The following is a 16767-nucleotide window of genomic DNA, read 5'->3' on the forward strand; positions in this document are numbered from 1 at the left end:
AACAGTTTTTTTCAGCAACTTGACTCTAGACGGCAACTCGAAACAAAACCGATTAAATTCCTCTAAGATATAGTCCAAAAGAAAATCGCATTACACCGCACTTAGTAAACACAAAACAAATGAATTACTCGGCTCCCTCGCCCAAAAAGTATTTTTATGTTCACACGGCCAACGAAAAGTCCATGATAGGCCATTATCATTTGTTTTCGGGGAAGGAAATTTAAATTAAATATTTGAGGACGTTAATTTTGTCTCCTCATTGAGAGAGCGACGCATTCTTTGTGAAGTAATTAAACTGAGTGTAAGGGTTCCAGCTAGTTCGTTTGTTCAGTTCAAATTGCGTTCTATGAGGAAATTTCTTGAACATTTTTATTCTAGAATATTTATATTCATTTCCCAACTTGAAGGCGTTGGATTGTAGATTTTTTTATGTACTTGAGGCGGTAGAAGATAATTATTTTGTACAAGTTTTACTTTGCTGTAATATTATATAAAACAAGATGTTTATTTGTTACCATTCTAAGATTTCACCAATTTAAGTTGTGGTCAATATGGATCTCTGATTTACTGAACCACGTCGACAAAAAAAGAAGTTTGAGCCGTTTTGAACATTTTTGATTCTTTCTTGAATATACAGAGTTCTGTTTTTTATATTATATTATTAAAGAAATTTGATATTTTATTTCCCATCTCGGTATTTAAAATATATTTTTGTAGAATTACCTAATCTAATTTCAGAATTAGTTATTAAATTAGTTTACAATATGTTATAAAAATAAAATAGGCGGTTTGCCTGTATATTTACTGCCTATATATTTTATGCAATATTATTTGCTTGATAGTTAGTCTTTTTGACTTCTAATATAATAATTATTATTTTTATATTTATTATTTTTGACTTCTCCTTTAATTAGTATGAATGTTGGTTCTTAAAGCCCCTTGATACGATAAAACAATGGCCATTACATATTATTTCCACTGGTCATTATATTTTCCTATAGCCTAGCCTTTCTATGGTAAATGTCATCATCAGCGAGCGTAACATGGTGACACGTTTTAATGTCAATTCATTACAACAATGACCAATGTCCTTTAGAGTTTAGGCTACAAACACATGTGTCCCCATCAGAACTCTGTTGCCTTACTGATTTTATAAAATTTAATATAATAGGCATGATAACTTTTTTTTCTTCTTGATAATTAAAGGACCATTCAAAGGTAGAAACATCGGTGAAAGAATTACTCTTTATATTAGCTTAAAAACTTACCAAGATATCACAATTCAAAAATCTAATAAAATAAACCTTCCCGAAATGCACTATACAAAGTTACAAAGTGATACAAAGCAATGCTACGAAATTATGACGTCACTGTTTTGTAGTTTGTACTTATTTTTTAACGTTGTATCTTTATTTTAATTTAAAAAATCTACTAATCCCTTACCTTGTCAAAATCCCTATTATGGAGCTTTTGCGCAAAATATGTAGTTTGCGTATAATTATTTATTTAGTTGTATTTTTAATAGATTTTATTTTAAGTTACAATCTAGAAATGAAGACCGAAGTAAAAACGAAACAAGGGAATCATGGCGTATAATATTATATTCGCTGCGCGGTAGAAAAATATGGGAACAAATATAATTAGCACCAAAAAAATAAAGTCTAAAATTGCAATACTCCCAGCTATTTTAGTCATGACAACACTTCAAATTGTAATCGAACACCAAATATAGTATATGATCACCAAATATAGTAAATGACCACCAAATATAGTAAATGATCACCAAATTTAGTAAATGATCACTAAATATAGTAAATGATCACCAAATATAGTAAATGATCACCAAATCCTTGTGAGCAAATGAATGCGATATTTCTGTCCAAATAAATCACTACGATTGACAAAACATGTAAGCATATTATTGACAAAATAGTCGGCCAAGTGTGAGTCGGACATGGAGGGAGGTTACATCCGTACCGTTATAGAGCAAAATTAGACCTAAAATTGTGTTTTTGTATGGGAGCCCCTTTTAAATTATTTTTTTATTATTATTATTACCTAATTATTCAAGTTAAAATATAATAATTATAATCAAGGCCTTTGCGAAAATATCAACGCGCCTACCGCTTGCCATTTGTTGGCGACGCGACCGCCACCGTACTGCACCTTGCCACATTTTAGAAATGTAAAAAAAAGAAAGGTTAATGTCTATGTTTCTCAGGAAAAAGGAAGTGTCTATGGCGAAGCGACGCCTCGAATTTCAACTGTTTTTTCATTGTATATAAAGAGAATTGTCGGCGGATAATTTTTAGTCTATTTTAGTTTTTCTGTATTTGTGTTCTTCCGTTAATATACCGTGACTTTACTCGTACATCTAGAATTTTATTCTAAATTCCTCCTCTCGTAGCCTACACTATTATTGATATCGAGCAAAAAAGGCCAAAAAATAACGTTTGTTGTATGGGAAATAATAATAATAATAATAATTTTATTTTGTTTTAGTACCGTGCTTGTTGTTATAGCGGCAACAGATATACACAATTTGTAAAATTTTTAGAAGTCTAGCTGAAGCGGTTCTTGAGATACAGCCTAGGCCCTAGAAAAAGACAGACGGACGGGCAGACGGACAGACATCGAAGTCTCAGTAAGCGAGTCCCGTTTTTAGGGTTCCGTACCCAAAGGGTACAAACGGGAATCTTTTACTAAGACTTTAATGTCTGTCTGTCCGTCTCTCTGTCTTCTTCTCTTTAGTAGGATATTTGCTAAATAAAAATATATTTGTTTATAATTTAACATTAAAATGCTAACGTATAATGTTGGTGATCGTTTACTACTTTTGGTTTAAGTAACAATGATTTATTTGGAGTCATTTTGCATAAATAGGATAGCGAGATAATAAATCTTTGGTGATCATTTTACATTAAAATTCTAGTATAATGTTGGTGATCATTTACTAATTTTGGTAATCATTTTACTTTAAAATGCTAGTATAATGTTGGAGATCATTTACTAATTTTGGTGATAATTTACTTATTTTGGTGATCATTTACTATTTTTGGTTTTAAGATGTTAAATCTTTGGTTATCATTTTACATTAAAATGGTGGTCTGTATTTTGGTGATCGTTTACTATTTTTGTCTGTGAAATGTTACTATTTCTGGTGATCAGTTAATTATAAGCCGAAAAATATTCCTTCCTCTTCGCTGTGCCCGCGATTTACTTTTCTTCCCGTATTATGAAATGTTTGAAACGTCTACGTGTTCTGGGGTTTCACTTATGCCAAAGTGTTTTTTCAAATTTTTATATCCCAAAAATAAAGGAACAACTAAGTATACGCCGCGCTCGTATTCATTTGAGACAACATACGGAATTTTCACGTATGCAGAACCGTAACAAAACTAGTGAAACCGCAGCTGGGTAAGATTAGTAAGGTAGCAAGGTAAATCCTGCACGTTTTTGGTGCACCAGCGCTGCGGTCAGAATCACTCGCAGTATCATATCTACATTAGGAAGCGTATCGATTTTTGGAATAGCTATTCCATTTTGTGAAGAGAATTTTCGTATAAACTGTGTTCCATCGAATGAGCTTTCGACGTGACTGTTTTTAAATAATTAGTTTAAACTTTAAATAAAAGAAATCTGTTTTGGAAGTAAGTAAATAAGAAGAAATTGAAATTGAATAGATCTTTACACTTCAGTAATGGGTTATTTTTGTAACGACCGCACTCACTCTAAATAAATAAAACTTGTTTATATACGTCCTCGCGAACGAGCCCCTTTTGTGGCCGCTACACTGCGAGGTCACAAACAATTTCAATAAATCGTTACATACACTGCTTGTGACCTAGCGGTGAAGCGGTTAAGTCGCTTGTTCGCGCGGATGCATATAAATCGGGCCTAATCATTAACTGTCTCTGAGAATAATTGCTAGAGTTTAACATCAACGTCATAACTACAATATGAATAAAGTACTCAGAGAAGTTGATTCCTAGGCACTAGGCAGGTGGCGGACCTAAGTAATTTAGTTGTGTTAAGCTTAAGTCAAACTCATCCGACCGATCACAGCTAACAGAATTGACATAAGCCGACCACATAACGTAGGTCCGTCAATTGCCTAGGAATCAATTTCCTGATGTACCATCGTACCTACATCAGTTGTACAGTCGCATAAATAAGTTGATTTTAATTGAAAACTATCGAACGGCAAACTCCAATATTTAAGGTACACGAGTACCTCCGAGAACACTCGAGTGTGCGTTCGGTTAATCAAAGTGTCACGGGAAGAATGCCGCGCGGAATCCTCGAGAAAACTCCCCGTAACTTTTGATTGCTGCGGAAATTCCGATCTATCTCGAAATTACTTAATTAGGCCTCCCAAAAGTAATTTGATAATCATCATGATTATGTGATGATGCTGCGTTTGAGAAATTTTATAAGACGTGTTACTATACCTAAACATAATAAAGGTATATATTATACCTATAAAGCTATACCTAAATATAATCTACGGCTCATTTAGTAATCATATTAATAATGTTGATCGAAGATAATCTCCACTCCTGTTAATTTTTTGACGAAACGTTCGGATGTTCGAGAATATTTTACAATATTATTTCCATTAATTGGTCCAGATTACAAAAGCTTATTTCAAAAGTGTATCTTTAAGACATGTGTAGAGGACAACGACTGTCGTGTCCGCTACTTTGGTACTTATAACTAATATGCTTAAAACCTTTACCTATTCCAAGGATAATGGCAACCAAACAATAGGCTTCAACACCCACTGATTAGAAAATTCCGTCCAATTTCAACGAAAATTATCATCTCCAGTTAATTAGAAATATTTTGATCGTCCATATTTTTACTAAATTGGCCACTCGAAGTTGTAAAAGCCGGCCGAAGGATCTTAACGACGGTCAAAGAGAATAACCGCAAATAAGCTGCGATCTAGAGTCGATGGGAATTCCGTTTTCCTTAATTTACTCTAAACAGGCTTAAGGGGATGTCGGCACGCTCGCTTACATTTGCACAATAATCCGTCTCGAATTTTTTTCGTACTGGTAGTTAAAGGGTACTTAAAGTTGTAAACTTTTGCGTCTTGTATTTTTATGTTGGAGTCGGAATGTTTGAGCTTTAGGATTCCTTTGCATTGATATTTTAATGCTTCAAAATACAATATATTTTGAGTTTGTTATATATTCGAATTCAATGTAAGAAGTAAATAACTAATAACTATGTTTGAAAAATGTTAGAGTTCACTAGAATCAATTTCAAGAGCGAATCAAAATTAGTACTAATATCTTATTATATTATCATGACTATGATATCTGTTAAAAATGTAAAATGACTTCAAAACTAATACTACAACAGATCAAAAAGATATATTTGATTCGCGTAGGCTTTCCCTCAATCCGAACAGAAACAACCTAACCGCAGTCATTTCATAATGAAATAACCATCTAATTAATTAAACTAACTTTATAAGTAGCCGAGGAGTAAATTCGAAGCTGAACAAACCGTTAGTCCAGCTCGGTTGTAGCTCGGAATAATGTTCTGAGTAAACACCTGACAGACGCAGTGTTTTACCACGAAGTGAAGTGGCGAGTAGACAGGCTATTTCAATAAAAACATTTAAATTAGATGGTCTCCTTTATGGCTGTATGGAATCTAGATGCTGGCTTCGCGCGTAAAGTTTATAGGGCGGTAACAAAAAAAGTCAAGCGGGAACAAAACGGTCTTAAAATATTGTGCCTCTTTCATAAATGCGAAGAACGAAGAAAATAACATTACATTGTAAAAAACCCAGACTAAAATAAGTAGACAGTAACCAATTCAACAATAGGTTTCTAAGTTTTAAAATACTTGCATTTGTAAAACTTATCCTGACTGGACACTACATAGTGTTTAAAAGTTTATATTCAAATAAACCTTTCCAAAAACGTTGATAATTCGCATAAAAACGCGTATAAATTCTCGTTTTGGTGAAGCCAAATATATTAAAGTAGCATTTGAATCGCATGCCAAGCCAAATAACATTTAATACGTTGTGCATGTAACCCAATGTGTGAAATGCAAAAGGCTCAAGTCTGCATCTAGTAACGCATACAAACATTCCACTGCAAATAAATGCAAATGGGGAGCTGTTTAAACAAAAATGCGGCCGAAACCGCAGTTTATGTGCATTTAGAACTGCACCATGTTCACAGTATATCAATGCGGCAACACATCGGTTAACATTTTCAACATAAGCCCTTTTGAAAATTCTAATTTTAAAAACTTTTACAGAAATATATTCCAATTTTAACCAACAATCTATAAAAATACTGTGATTTTACGAGTATATACTGTGGCTGTGATTTTGACTTGTGAGAGGCTGATTTATCCAGTTGGCCAGATAGCAGGCCGACCTAACTGGAATCGTTTTGTATAATATTCTTTTCTATCCTTATATGTGGGGGTATGTACCCCGTCAATACACATTACACACAAAGTAAGTTCTAGATAACATTATAATATTATGTATCCTCACTTAACCCATTCTAAAGTGAGGATAACCTAACATTTGACGGTTGTGCAAGTCGCAGGTAAAAAATATTTCCACTGCGTAGGCCAAACAGTAAACACAGTCACTTAGTTTATACTCATAAGCTTTAAACCTTCTGGTTTATACAAGTTGCATTCTGAAACAAAATAATATTATGACTTCAAGATAATTTGAACTTTAAAATACTGAGTGAAGGTATATTTCCACCTATTTCTGTCGGACAAGCTTGACATAACGTATTCGTGAGCACATTTTGCGGATTGTCGTTTGCGGAAAAATTGATAACGGTTTAACATAAAATTTTATTTATGCATATTATGAACACGCTGTGTAAGTTGAGCGGTGTGGATTCTGTCAGCGCCGCGAACGAAATGTTTGCAGTACTGCAGTGTATCATTATAATATTAAGTATTTGTTTCGTCGAATCTACGTGAAATTTTGCATCGGAGTGGCTTAAAAATAAGCTAAAGAAAATATATTACTTTGAAATGTTTATAAACATTGTTTCATTGGTTTTACAGAACTGATGTAATCCTCAACTTTTAACCCTCACAACATATTGCGAGCGCTTTACGTCGGTTATTTTTGAGGCATAGTATTTACATGGTTCATTGGCAAGCTCTCCTATTTTATATTATTTCTAATACAGTAATACCCCGCTTTACGCGACCCCGTTTTGTGCGGTTTCACTATAACGTGAAATTTAAAATCATAGCGCTACTCGAAAAAGTGCGTATAAACATAAAAGTAGTCATCAGTATTATAGACAGGGATGATAACTGTGTCTTGACCGTGTGTCAAACAATTGAAAACATTGTTGCGTGTTATGGTTAATTGTATATTATATTGCATAAAGTGCCTTTAGAATTAAAATGATTCGTACTTTTTAGGGTTCCGTACCCAAAGGGTAAAAACGGGACCCTATTACTGAGACTTCGATGTCTGTCCGTCTGTTTGTCTCCAGGCTGTATCTCAAGAACCGCTATAGCTAGACTTCTGAAACTTTCACAAATTGCGTATTTTTGTTGCCGCTATAACAAAAAATACTGAAAACAAAATAACATTAATATTTAATACTCGTTACACACACGCGCGCGAGCCTCGAGGCGAGCCGCGAGACGCGCCGCGAGCCCAGAGTGTAAACTCGAGCTCGCGGCTCGTCTCGCGGCGCGGCTCGCGGCTCGCAGGGCTCGCGTCGGGAGCGATTTCCAAAGGAGCTCAAGGGGGACGCGAGCTTTGTGTTTACACTCGCGCTTCGACGCGAGCTGCGAGACGCGCCGTGAGCCGAGCCACGAGGCGCGAGTATAAATCTCGTATAAGGGTGGCTCCCATACAACAAACGTGATTTTTTTTGGCTTTTTTGCTCGATATCAATAATGGCAACAGGTAAGGACATGAAATTTTCACAAAGTCCTTTAATTATATATTTACTTTAATTAATAATAATATTAAAATAAAATAAACATTTAAGGTGGGCTCCTATTCAAAAAACACCATTTTTGGCCTAATTATTTTGCTCTATAACGGTACAGAACCCTTCGTGCGCGAGTCTGACTGGCACTTGGCCGATTATTTTATTAAATTTTACCTAGTTTAATCATAAATACTGATATACGCGAATTTCAGTTAACGCGATTTTTTCCGGAACGTACCCCTCGCGTAAAGCTGGGTACTACTGTACAATACGTTAACTTAGTATGCTATTATCGGTTTCTCGGCTATGGGTACAACAGCTACAACGGTGGTCCATGAAGCTAATACGTTCTGCTACAGCGTGTCGGCGCAAAGGAGAATATGTTTTGTATAATTAGCACGCTCTGCAGTCGTTAAACTGGATGGACCATAGCTTGAAAGGTGTCAAAACGTTGAGCATATCACAAATACAGTCGGGTATTTTAGTATTTTTACTTTATTACTCCGCGCCTAGTAGTGATACGAATATTATTAATGTGATTGTCATTTCCAGTTCACCCGCTGGTCCAAGTGCCCAACCAGCTGGTGGGGGCGCCGACCGGCACGGACGTCACGTTGCAGTGTCACGTGGAGGCGTCACCCAAAGCGATTAATTACTGGACGAGGGAGAACGGTGAGTTCATAGGCGTTACATCACTGGCAAAACTTTACAATATATGACTGGGAAACAAGCAGTAAGTCGCCTGACGATTGCCGATCAAAACCCCTAGCCAACACGTTTTCTTTATCGCATCATTGTTCAAAATGTAATATGTTTAGCACAATTATTACCACGTTTCAATGTGACCCGAACTTACATAGTTAATAGAATCAGGCGATACTTTGCGGAAATCCAAAGCTTAAAATTTAGTTTGTTATTATTTTTAGCAATATTTCGCGAAATAAACCCTAACCTTTAAGTAAATGAGTGAGTGTATGCATAGGCATGCGTACAGCATCTCCCTCCTCCCCCACACTGCCGATGCGTACACTCGCATGCAAGAACCTGCAAACACCACCACCATAAAAGCAATAATGTTGGCAAATCCGTGCAAGGCCCCTCATCACCATGCAGGTTGAAAACCTCGACGCATCCTCAGGATGCTCAGGTGTTTGGGCGAAACGCGTGAACAACATTCGTCAACAACATCAGTTCTACGAACAACATCCGTCAAGACGGACGGACGCTTTTATATTGATTTTAACCGATCCTTACATTTACATTATATTATTATGTACACTGCGCTAAGAATCAGAAGCGGTAGGGGTGGAGGCGAGCGGAGCGCAGGGGAGAGTTACGATACGAGCAACGTATACTCCGGTGGAAACGCAGCCTTACTGCGATTCCACCGGAGCTGAGCTAAGCTGCGTTGCGACGAAGGTGTTTTTAAGAACCAATAGAAACGCTTCATGTGCCTGACCACGTTCAGCGCGATTCTTGTAAAACACATTCCTCGCAACTCAGCTGAGCTGAGCTCCGGTGGAAACGCAGCGTAACTCTCTCCTGCGCAAAATTATTCTTGATTTCTCAGAGCTCGCATGCGACACTACTAATTCTTACCTTTATGGCTCTGGTTCTGGTTAAAAGTTTATCTATTATCATTCCAAATAAAGTATTGGCCGACAGTGAAATTTTTACTTTAAAAAAATATATATTAATCATCATCATCAGCCTCTTGAATTGTGCTATTGCCCTCCACTGCTGAACCCGGCTCAAGATCGGGATGGTTGGCGCTCATTGGGGGAGACCTACGTTCGAAAAAATAATATTGTGTAATAATACTTTAGGGCCTATTTCACCACTTCCTGATAAGTGCCGGATAGGCTATCTACAACTTATCTGTAAGAAACTCCATACTCTATCTGTCAAGTTAAGTTGCAGATAGCCTATCCGGCACTTATCAGGAAGTGGTGAAACAGCCCCTTAGACTCTTAATCCGTCTGCAAAATTACATCTCCTAGAATGTAAATCGTTATTAAGAAAATAAAAATTCACTTGACTAAAACAAAATAATAAATAAACATTAACGGACAATTTTATTGTAGAACTTGTGCATCTAATAAATGGTCCTCGAAAGTAGTCTTATACGCCCAGGGAATTGGAATTTGCATCGTCAATCGTAACTCCAATAGACTAGAACGGATCGATATTTTGACAAGTGTACGGCGTATAGATCTGCCGTATTATCTGTACTTGACAGATCCGGTGTATCACATTTCGATCTTATTTCTACGGCAGTAAGAATCAGATATTTTATACCATGTTTCACGGGAAAGAAATAAAAAAGTATCCTGTCTTATTTCCAGCTGAATTAAATGAACCGAGTCAACTTAGCCGTTCTCAAGACTCTCTTATGTATAATAAATAAATAAAAAAGCCTTTTATTTCTTGCTAATTACAATTACAATTTGATCGATTAAATCACAATATAATTAAGTTCGAATTAAATTAATTGGATTAAAGTTATACATTTAAGCAATGAAGTAATTACATCATTCTGTTGTTCAAAATAGCAAATTAGATATAAATTTAAACACGTCATAACTCAAAGCAGTAGTCAGGTCAAAATATAATTAAGTTCAAATTAAATTAATAGAATTTAAAATTATATAAGTTATGACATGAGTCAAGTCAAAATATTAATGTCAAGTAATTTGATACAGTTTTTAATACAAAATTTTGTCAGTTAGTGTGAGCAAGAACCCCTTCTCAGGTGAAGGGTGGAGGCGAGCGGAGCGCAGGGGAGAGTTACGATACGAGCAACGTATACTCCGGTGGAAACGCAGCCTTACTGCGATTCCACCGGAGCTGAGCTAAGCTGCGTTGCGACGAAGGTGTTTTTAAGAACCAATAGAAACGCTTCATGTGCCTGACCACGTTTAGCGCGATTCTTGTAAAACACATTCCTCGCAACTCAGCTGAGCTGAGCTCCGGTGGAAACGCAGCGTAACTCTCTCCTGCGCAAAATTATTCTTGATTTCTCAGAGCTCGCATGCGACACTACTAATTCTTACCTTTGTGGCTCTGGTTCTGGTTAAAAGTTTATCTATTATCATTCCAAATAAATTATTGGCCGACGGTGAAATTTTTACTTTAAAAAAATATATATAAATCATCAACATCAGCCTCTTGAATTGTGCTATTGCCCTCCACTGCTGAACCCGGCTCAAGATCGGGATGGTTGGCGCTCATTGGGGAGACCTACGTTCGAAAAAATAATATTGTGTAATAATACTTTAGGGCATATTTCACCACTTCCTGATAAGTGCCGGATAGGCTATCCACAGCTTATCTGTAAGTAACTCCATACTCTATCTGTCAACATACATCTCCTAGAATATAAATCGTTATTAAGAAAATAAAAATTCACTTGACTAAAACAAAATAATAAATAAACATTAACGGACAATTTTATTGTAGAACTTGTGCATCTAATAAATGGTCCTCGAAAGTCGTCTTATACGCCCAGGGAATTGGAATTTGCATCGTCAATCGTAACTCCAATAGACTAGAACGGATCGATATTTTGACAGGTGTACGGCGTATAGATCTGCCGTATTATCTGTACTTGACAGATCCGGTGTATCACATTTCGATCTTATTTCTACGGCAGTAAGAATCAGATATTTTATACCATGTTTCACGGGAAAAAAAATAAAAAAGTATCCTGTCTTATTTCCAGCTGAATTAAATGAACCGAGTCAACTTAGCCGTTCTCAAGACTCTCTTATGTATAATAAATAAATAAAAAAGCCTTTTATTTCTTGCTAATTACAATTACAATTTGATCGATTAAATCACAATATAATTAAGTTCGAATTAAATTAATTGGATTAAAGTTATACATTTAAGCAATGAAGTATAATTACTTCATTGCTTAAATGTATAACTTTAATCCAAACAGAATGATGTAATCATCATTCTGTTGTTCAAAATAGCAAATTAGATATAAATTTAAACACGTCATAACTCAAAGCAGTAGTCAGGTCAAAATATAATTAAGTTCAAATTAAATTAATAAAATTATATATAAGTTATGACATGAGTCAAGTCAAAATATTAATGTCAAGTAATTTGATACAGTTTTTAATACAAAATTTTGTCAGTTAGTGTGAGCAAGAACCCCTTCTCAGGTGAAGGCCTCCTCCAGAGAATGCCATACATTTCTGTCACCCGCTAATTCTATCCAGTCTGGTCCGGCTATGTTCGTTCCGTTCGTTCGCCCTTATGTATATTAGATTATAATTCACGACAAGAGAAAAAAAACTCGGAAAAGTAAGGTTTTATGATATACACATATTTATTTAATTACTTTTTATTACCCAAAACCCTACCTCTACACCTAAATACTTACGACAAAAAATTTTTGCTACAACGCATCGTTTTTTAGTTATTAGCCAAAAATCAAAAATCGAGACCATTGTCACCCTCCCCTCCCTCTGGCTCACCTCCTTATAGACGTCAGGACTTTTAGTATGTTTTGTCCTTAAGCACCCTAAATAAGTTCCAGCCAAAATCACTTAGGTTCCCGCTCACGTATTCTACAACTACTTTATTGACTGAACTATTTAATCACGTATAAACAATAATATTATATTTTATGAATATAATAGAAAGAACCAAGCCTTGGAACCATAAGTCTTGCAATCGTAACACGGAATATAATAATAGATGAAGTTAAACTTAAAGAGCAGACATTTATGAGCGGGCTGTAACTCACTGAGCCTATTAACTCCGCGGAACTCAAGAACGGAATAAGCAACTAATTTCGTTATTCATAAAGCACATTGAAAGCGTTAAAGTAGTCATTAAATTGATCATTATTCATTTTTCTACTACATCCCCTGACAGGCTACGGGGGTAGTGGCTGAGTTACGGCGATTTTATCGTAGTATTTAAAGAATAAAATATGCCTTATTGCCATGGTGGATTTTCATTACGAATATTACTCAGATTTAATAGGCGCTAAGGTATAAATTATAGGGTACGATATAATAAAACTAGACTGTTATTTCGCGCCATCAAATATAATTATGCAGCAGAATCTGAAGTAATTAAATTTTTATGTAAGGAAAGCGCTTACAGTTAATGAATCGTCTACCTGAGTCCAATTTGGCTAGAACCATGGGCGACGGTAGTTGCTTTCCATCAGGCGACCCGTTTCATAAAAAAACTAAATTTAAGGTATTACGTATTTTGTCAATTTTGGGATAATGAAACATATTTTAATATCCCAAAATAGACAAGACAAAATAAATTAAATAAGCTTTATTAAAAATAGGTCTTTCCTCCTAACTCTAACCTGAGTTATCCAAATTCTGAATTCCTTAGTCCTTAATGTAAAAATACGTCGATTAGTACCTATTATATAATTTATTACTTTTGCGGTTATTGTGTGATGTTTAAATAAATTGTATTATGACACACAATATTTAACTTTGTTTTCGTTTATGTCGAAATAAATCCAAAAGTAGTATCCTACTTTTTTGGTAAATAAAAACTAGGCCTTTACATACGTTGTGGAACTTGTGGATGATTTATACAGTATTTTCAGAGCGAAGTAACCACTCCTCAAGTACTGTTGTGCCTGGGACAAGATTTTTAAATGTCCGTATGGTTGCCCAAGCACATACGGCATTCTCGCAACATAGTCGGCCTAGTCCAGAGGAAAGAACTAGTCAAAACGTCTGGGAATAACTATGTGCGGGTTTCCTCACGATGTTTTCCTTCACCGTATGAGCGTCCGTACTATGTACTTGAGATCAGATAATGTCTCATTGGTACACGCCTCCACCCGGGATCGAACCTGCACAAAGGTGTAGCCTAGTTTTTTGGTGAATACCAGCATAACAATTATAGATAGTATTTTTTGCTTTTAAATTCTTTAAACATTTTACCAACAAAGAAGTTGCGAACACTGTAAAGGAGTGAGCACACTGAGACGGGCCGTGCCGGGGCTCAGCGTGCCGGGGCTCATCACAAAAATCCGCCTCCATATTTGTATGGATACGGATGCGCGTATCGCACACTGTGTCGGGGCGCAGCGGATTTCCGCGTCCATACAAATTGTATGGAGGCGGATCTTTGCGATGAGCCCCGGCACGCTGAGCCCCGGCACGGCCCGTCTCAGTGTGCTCACTCCTTTATCCTACATTTTGTGGCGATAAAGGTAGCATAATATGTCCATCGTCATAGACTACTCCATACGTTTTAGTCAGGGAGCCCTAGAACATTTTTTTTTTACTATCAAGCTATTTTTTTGTGAGTAGCTTCATTTTGATGAGGCGAACAACATTTTTATCTGCGAAAAATCTTGAAAGTAGTAGCTAACAGAGATAGAAAGGATTTCATACTTTGATTTGATGGTCCTAAAATATGGATTGTTCTATTTGAAGGACAATATTGCTCTTAAATTATATAACTATTACCCTACCAATATACAAAAAATCAGCTGGTTAGGGTTCTGTAATCAACAAAACTTGGTTGACTACGGTAGTCGGTACCCTCACAAAAAATTAGCTTGATAGTAATAAAAAAAATTGTTCTAGGGCTTCCTGACTATTTGCCAAATTTAAAATCAAAGTTGCCTCAGTATTTTCGGAGTCTATTCGATACAAACAAACACTTCTTCTTTATTAGTATTTTATATTAAATGTGAGGTCCTTGCTGATTTATGTTATTAGAACGAATATCATCAGTTAAATAAAACGAAAGGTAACATTACTTTTCATTACAGGGCCACCCTCAGGTGGACCTTTATTTATTTAGTGACCAGGTGACTGATGGAAAATAACACTTCTCGCTGGAAAACGAAATTAGCTTCGGGTCTTGTTTATTCTGTACGTCCTCATCTCGCCCTGTAAGAGGATTGACTGATATTATGTTTAAGATCTTTGAGTGCGTGTCTGTCTGTCTGTCCGTCTGTCTGTCTGTTACCTCTTCACGCTCGAACCGCTACTGATTTTACTGAAATTTGGCATGGAGATACTTTGAGACCCGGGAAAGGACATAGGATACTTTTTATCCCGGAAATATGTACGGTTCCCGCACAATAGACGAATTTTTGCGCAACGGAGTAGCGAGCTTCATCTAGTGCCTAAATAAAATATATTTATGTTACAACATTAAAGTTCAAGGTAAACTCAAACTACATCCGAGTTATACATAGCGTTACACTTATAATGATAGTAAATAACTTTAATAAGTGTTCTCTCCCAATTACCATATTATCGTCCGACATAATTACTGGCTGCTGATTGCCCACTATTTCGGGTATCGTTGGACGTAAAATTGATCGGCCTATTTTATTGATTACAAGCTTACTGATGTAATTGTAGTCTGCGTTATTGGCGTAATAATATCGTTGCTTATTTATTTATGTGTTCTATTTAATAGATGTAATTCACGCTATCATTATAATGGAAATTTATTCCGTAACTTCGTGCAAGTTACAGTAAAATCCCTACATTTTTTTGGAATAACAGATCCTAAGTTCTTTCTCGAGAGTTAGTAACTTCGCTCCTATAGTTTTAAAAGGTTACAATCAGATAGGTTGATGCGGAAAAACACTTTTGTGTTTTTCCGCATCAACCCTCTGAGGTCTCAAAATTCTTAAACACATAAGAAACGACATTTAAAAGTTCCGTAAGATGCAATTTGTATATCGAACAAAAGAACACAAAACGGAAAATTCCGGGTTCGCTTCCAAAACACTTCAGAAACGTCATCTTTCAAAAGTTCCATAAGATGCTATTTGTATATCGAACAAAAGAACACAAAATTTCCGAAGCGGATTCGCATGCAATTTTCCACAGAACATTCCAGAGGCGGCAAAATCACCGGCCGGCGTTTAACACGCGGCCAACTACGCCCGCCCACTAAAGTCGAGTTAGGAATGGATTTACGAAGCCCGCGACATGTGCAGCTGCTTGCCCAAACCGACAAAACGTATAAAACTTTTTCGCAATGCGCCTTAAATGTGTTTTTAACGGACATGTTTGCGTATGTTCTTCGGTTCTGCTGCATGATAATTAACTTGGGATATTAAAGTTACTTATAAACCATAATTATATAGAGTGAATAACTTGGTCAACTTATCTTTGTCTGGTGCCAAGTTCTATGACAAAGTCAGCGGACCGGGAAAAATTAGGCTGAGCTAAAATGTTTAGTACTGTGGCGGTACCCACAATTCTCGAATCGAAGTTTTCTGTGCGCGTCGGTATATATACGACAGCTGAGATGTTGAGATGTATTACGTGGGCTCCGGCCTGACCGAGCATACCACCACTCTCGGCCGGAAGATCTTCCCTTGTGGCCTCCACGCATATATAGCAGGCTGATAACTCATAAAGAATGATACGTTTTAATTTCATTCAACCTAAGAAGGCGCGCATGCGAACGTCCAAAAATATTAGTAACAAAGTCAAAACTAAATTGAATTCAAAAATGTCTATCCTTTCAATGCATTATGTTTTTCCCACAAAAATCTGATTTTTGTCAACCAATATAGCATCAGTAAAAAGCGATTGTTACGCAAAAACCGGCGGGCAATAATATACCATAACTAGGCAGATACGCGGGGCAGATTTAGATGCAGTTACAAAGGCAACCGAGCCATTACGCGGGCCGGCCGACCGCGCAAAAAGCGGCCAAATTCTATTACCGACCGATATTCAACAAAGACCGCCAGTCTGCCCGCTTCAAATTGCTTTAGGCTATTCGCGATATTTACTCTTACATATCACAATATTCGCGTAAACAAAATTCAATT

The 16767-nt window shown here is 36.3% G+C and overlaps 1 protein-coding gene across 2 annotated transcripts in view; it reads left to right on the plus strand.

The window, feature by feature from the left end:
- LOC121730588 (lachesin) overlaps positions 1–16767 on the plus strand; it is a 92727-nt gene that overhangs the window by 68548 nt on the left and 7412 nt on the right. For both annotated transcript variants that reach the window (XM_042119697.1, XM_042119698.1), the window contains exon 7: positions 8511–8630. In XM_042119697.1, coding sequence (XP_041975631.1) covers positions 8511–8630 — 120 coding nt within the window. The remainder of the gene's footprint in view (positions 1–8510; positions 8631–16767) is intronic.

Source organism: Aricia agestis, chromosome 9 (assembly GCF_905147365.1).
Source record: "Aricia agestis chromosome 9, ilAriAges1.1, whole genome shotgun sequence".
NCBI classification, from domain to species: Eukaryota; Metazoa; Arthropoda; class Insecta; order Lepidoptera; family Lycaenidae; genus Aricia; species Aricia agestis.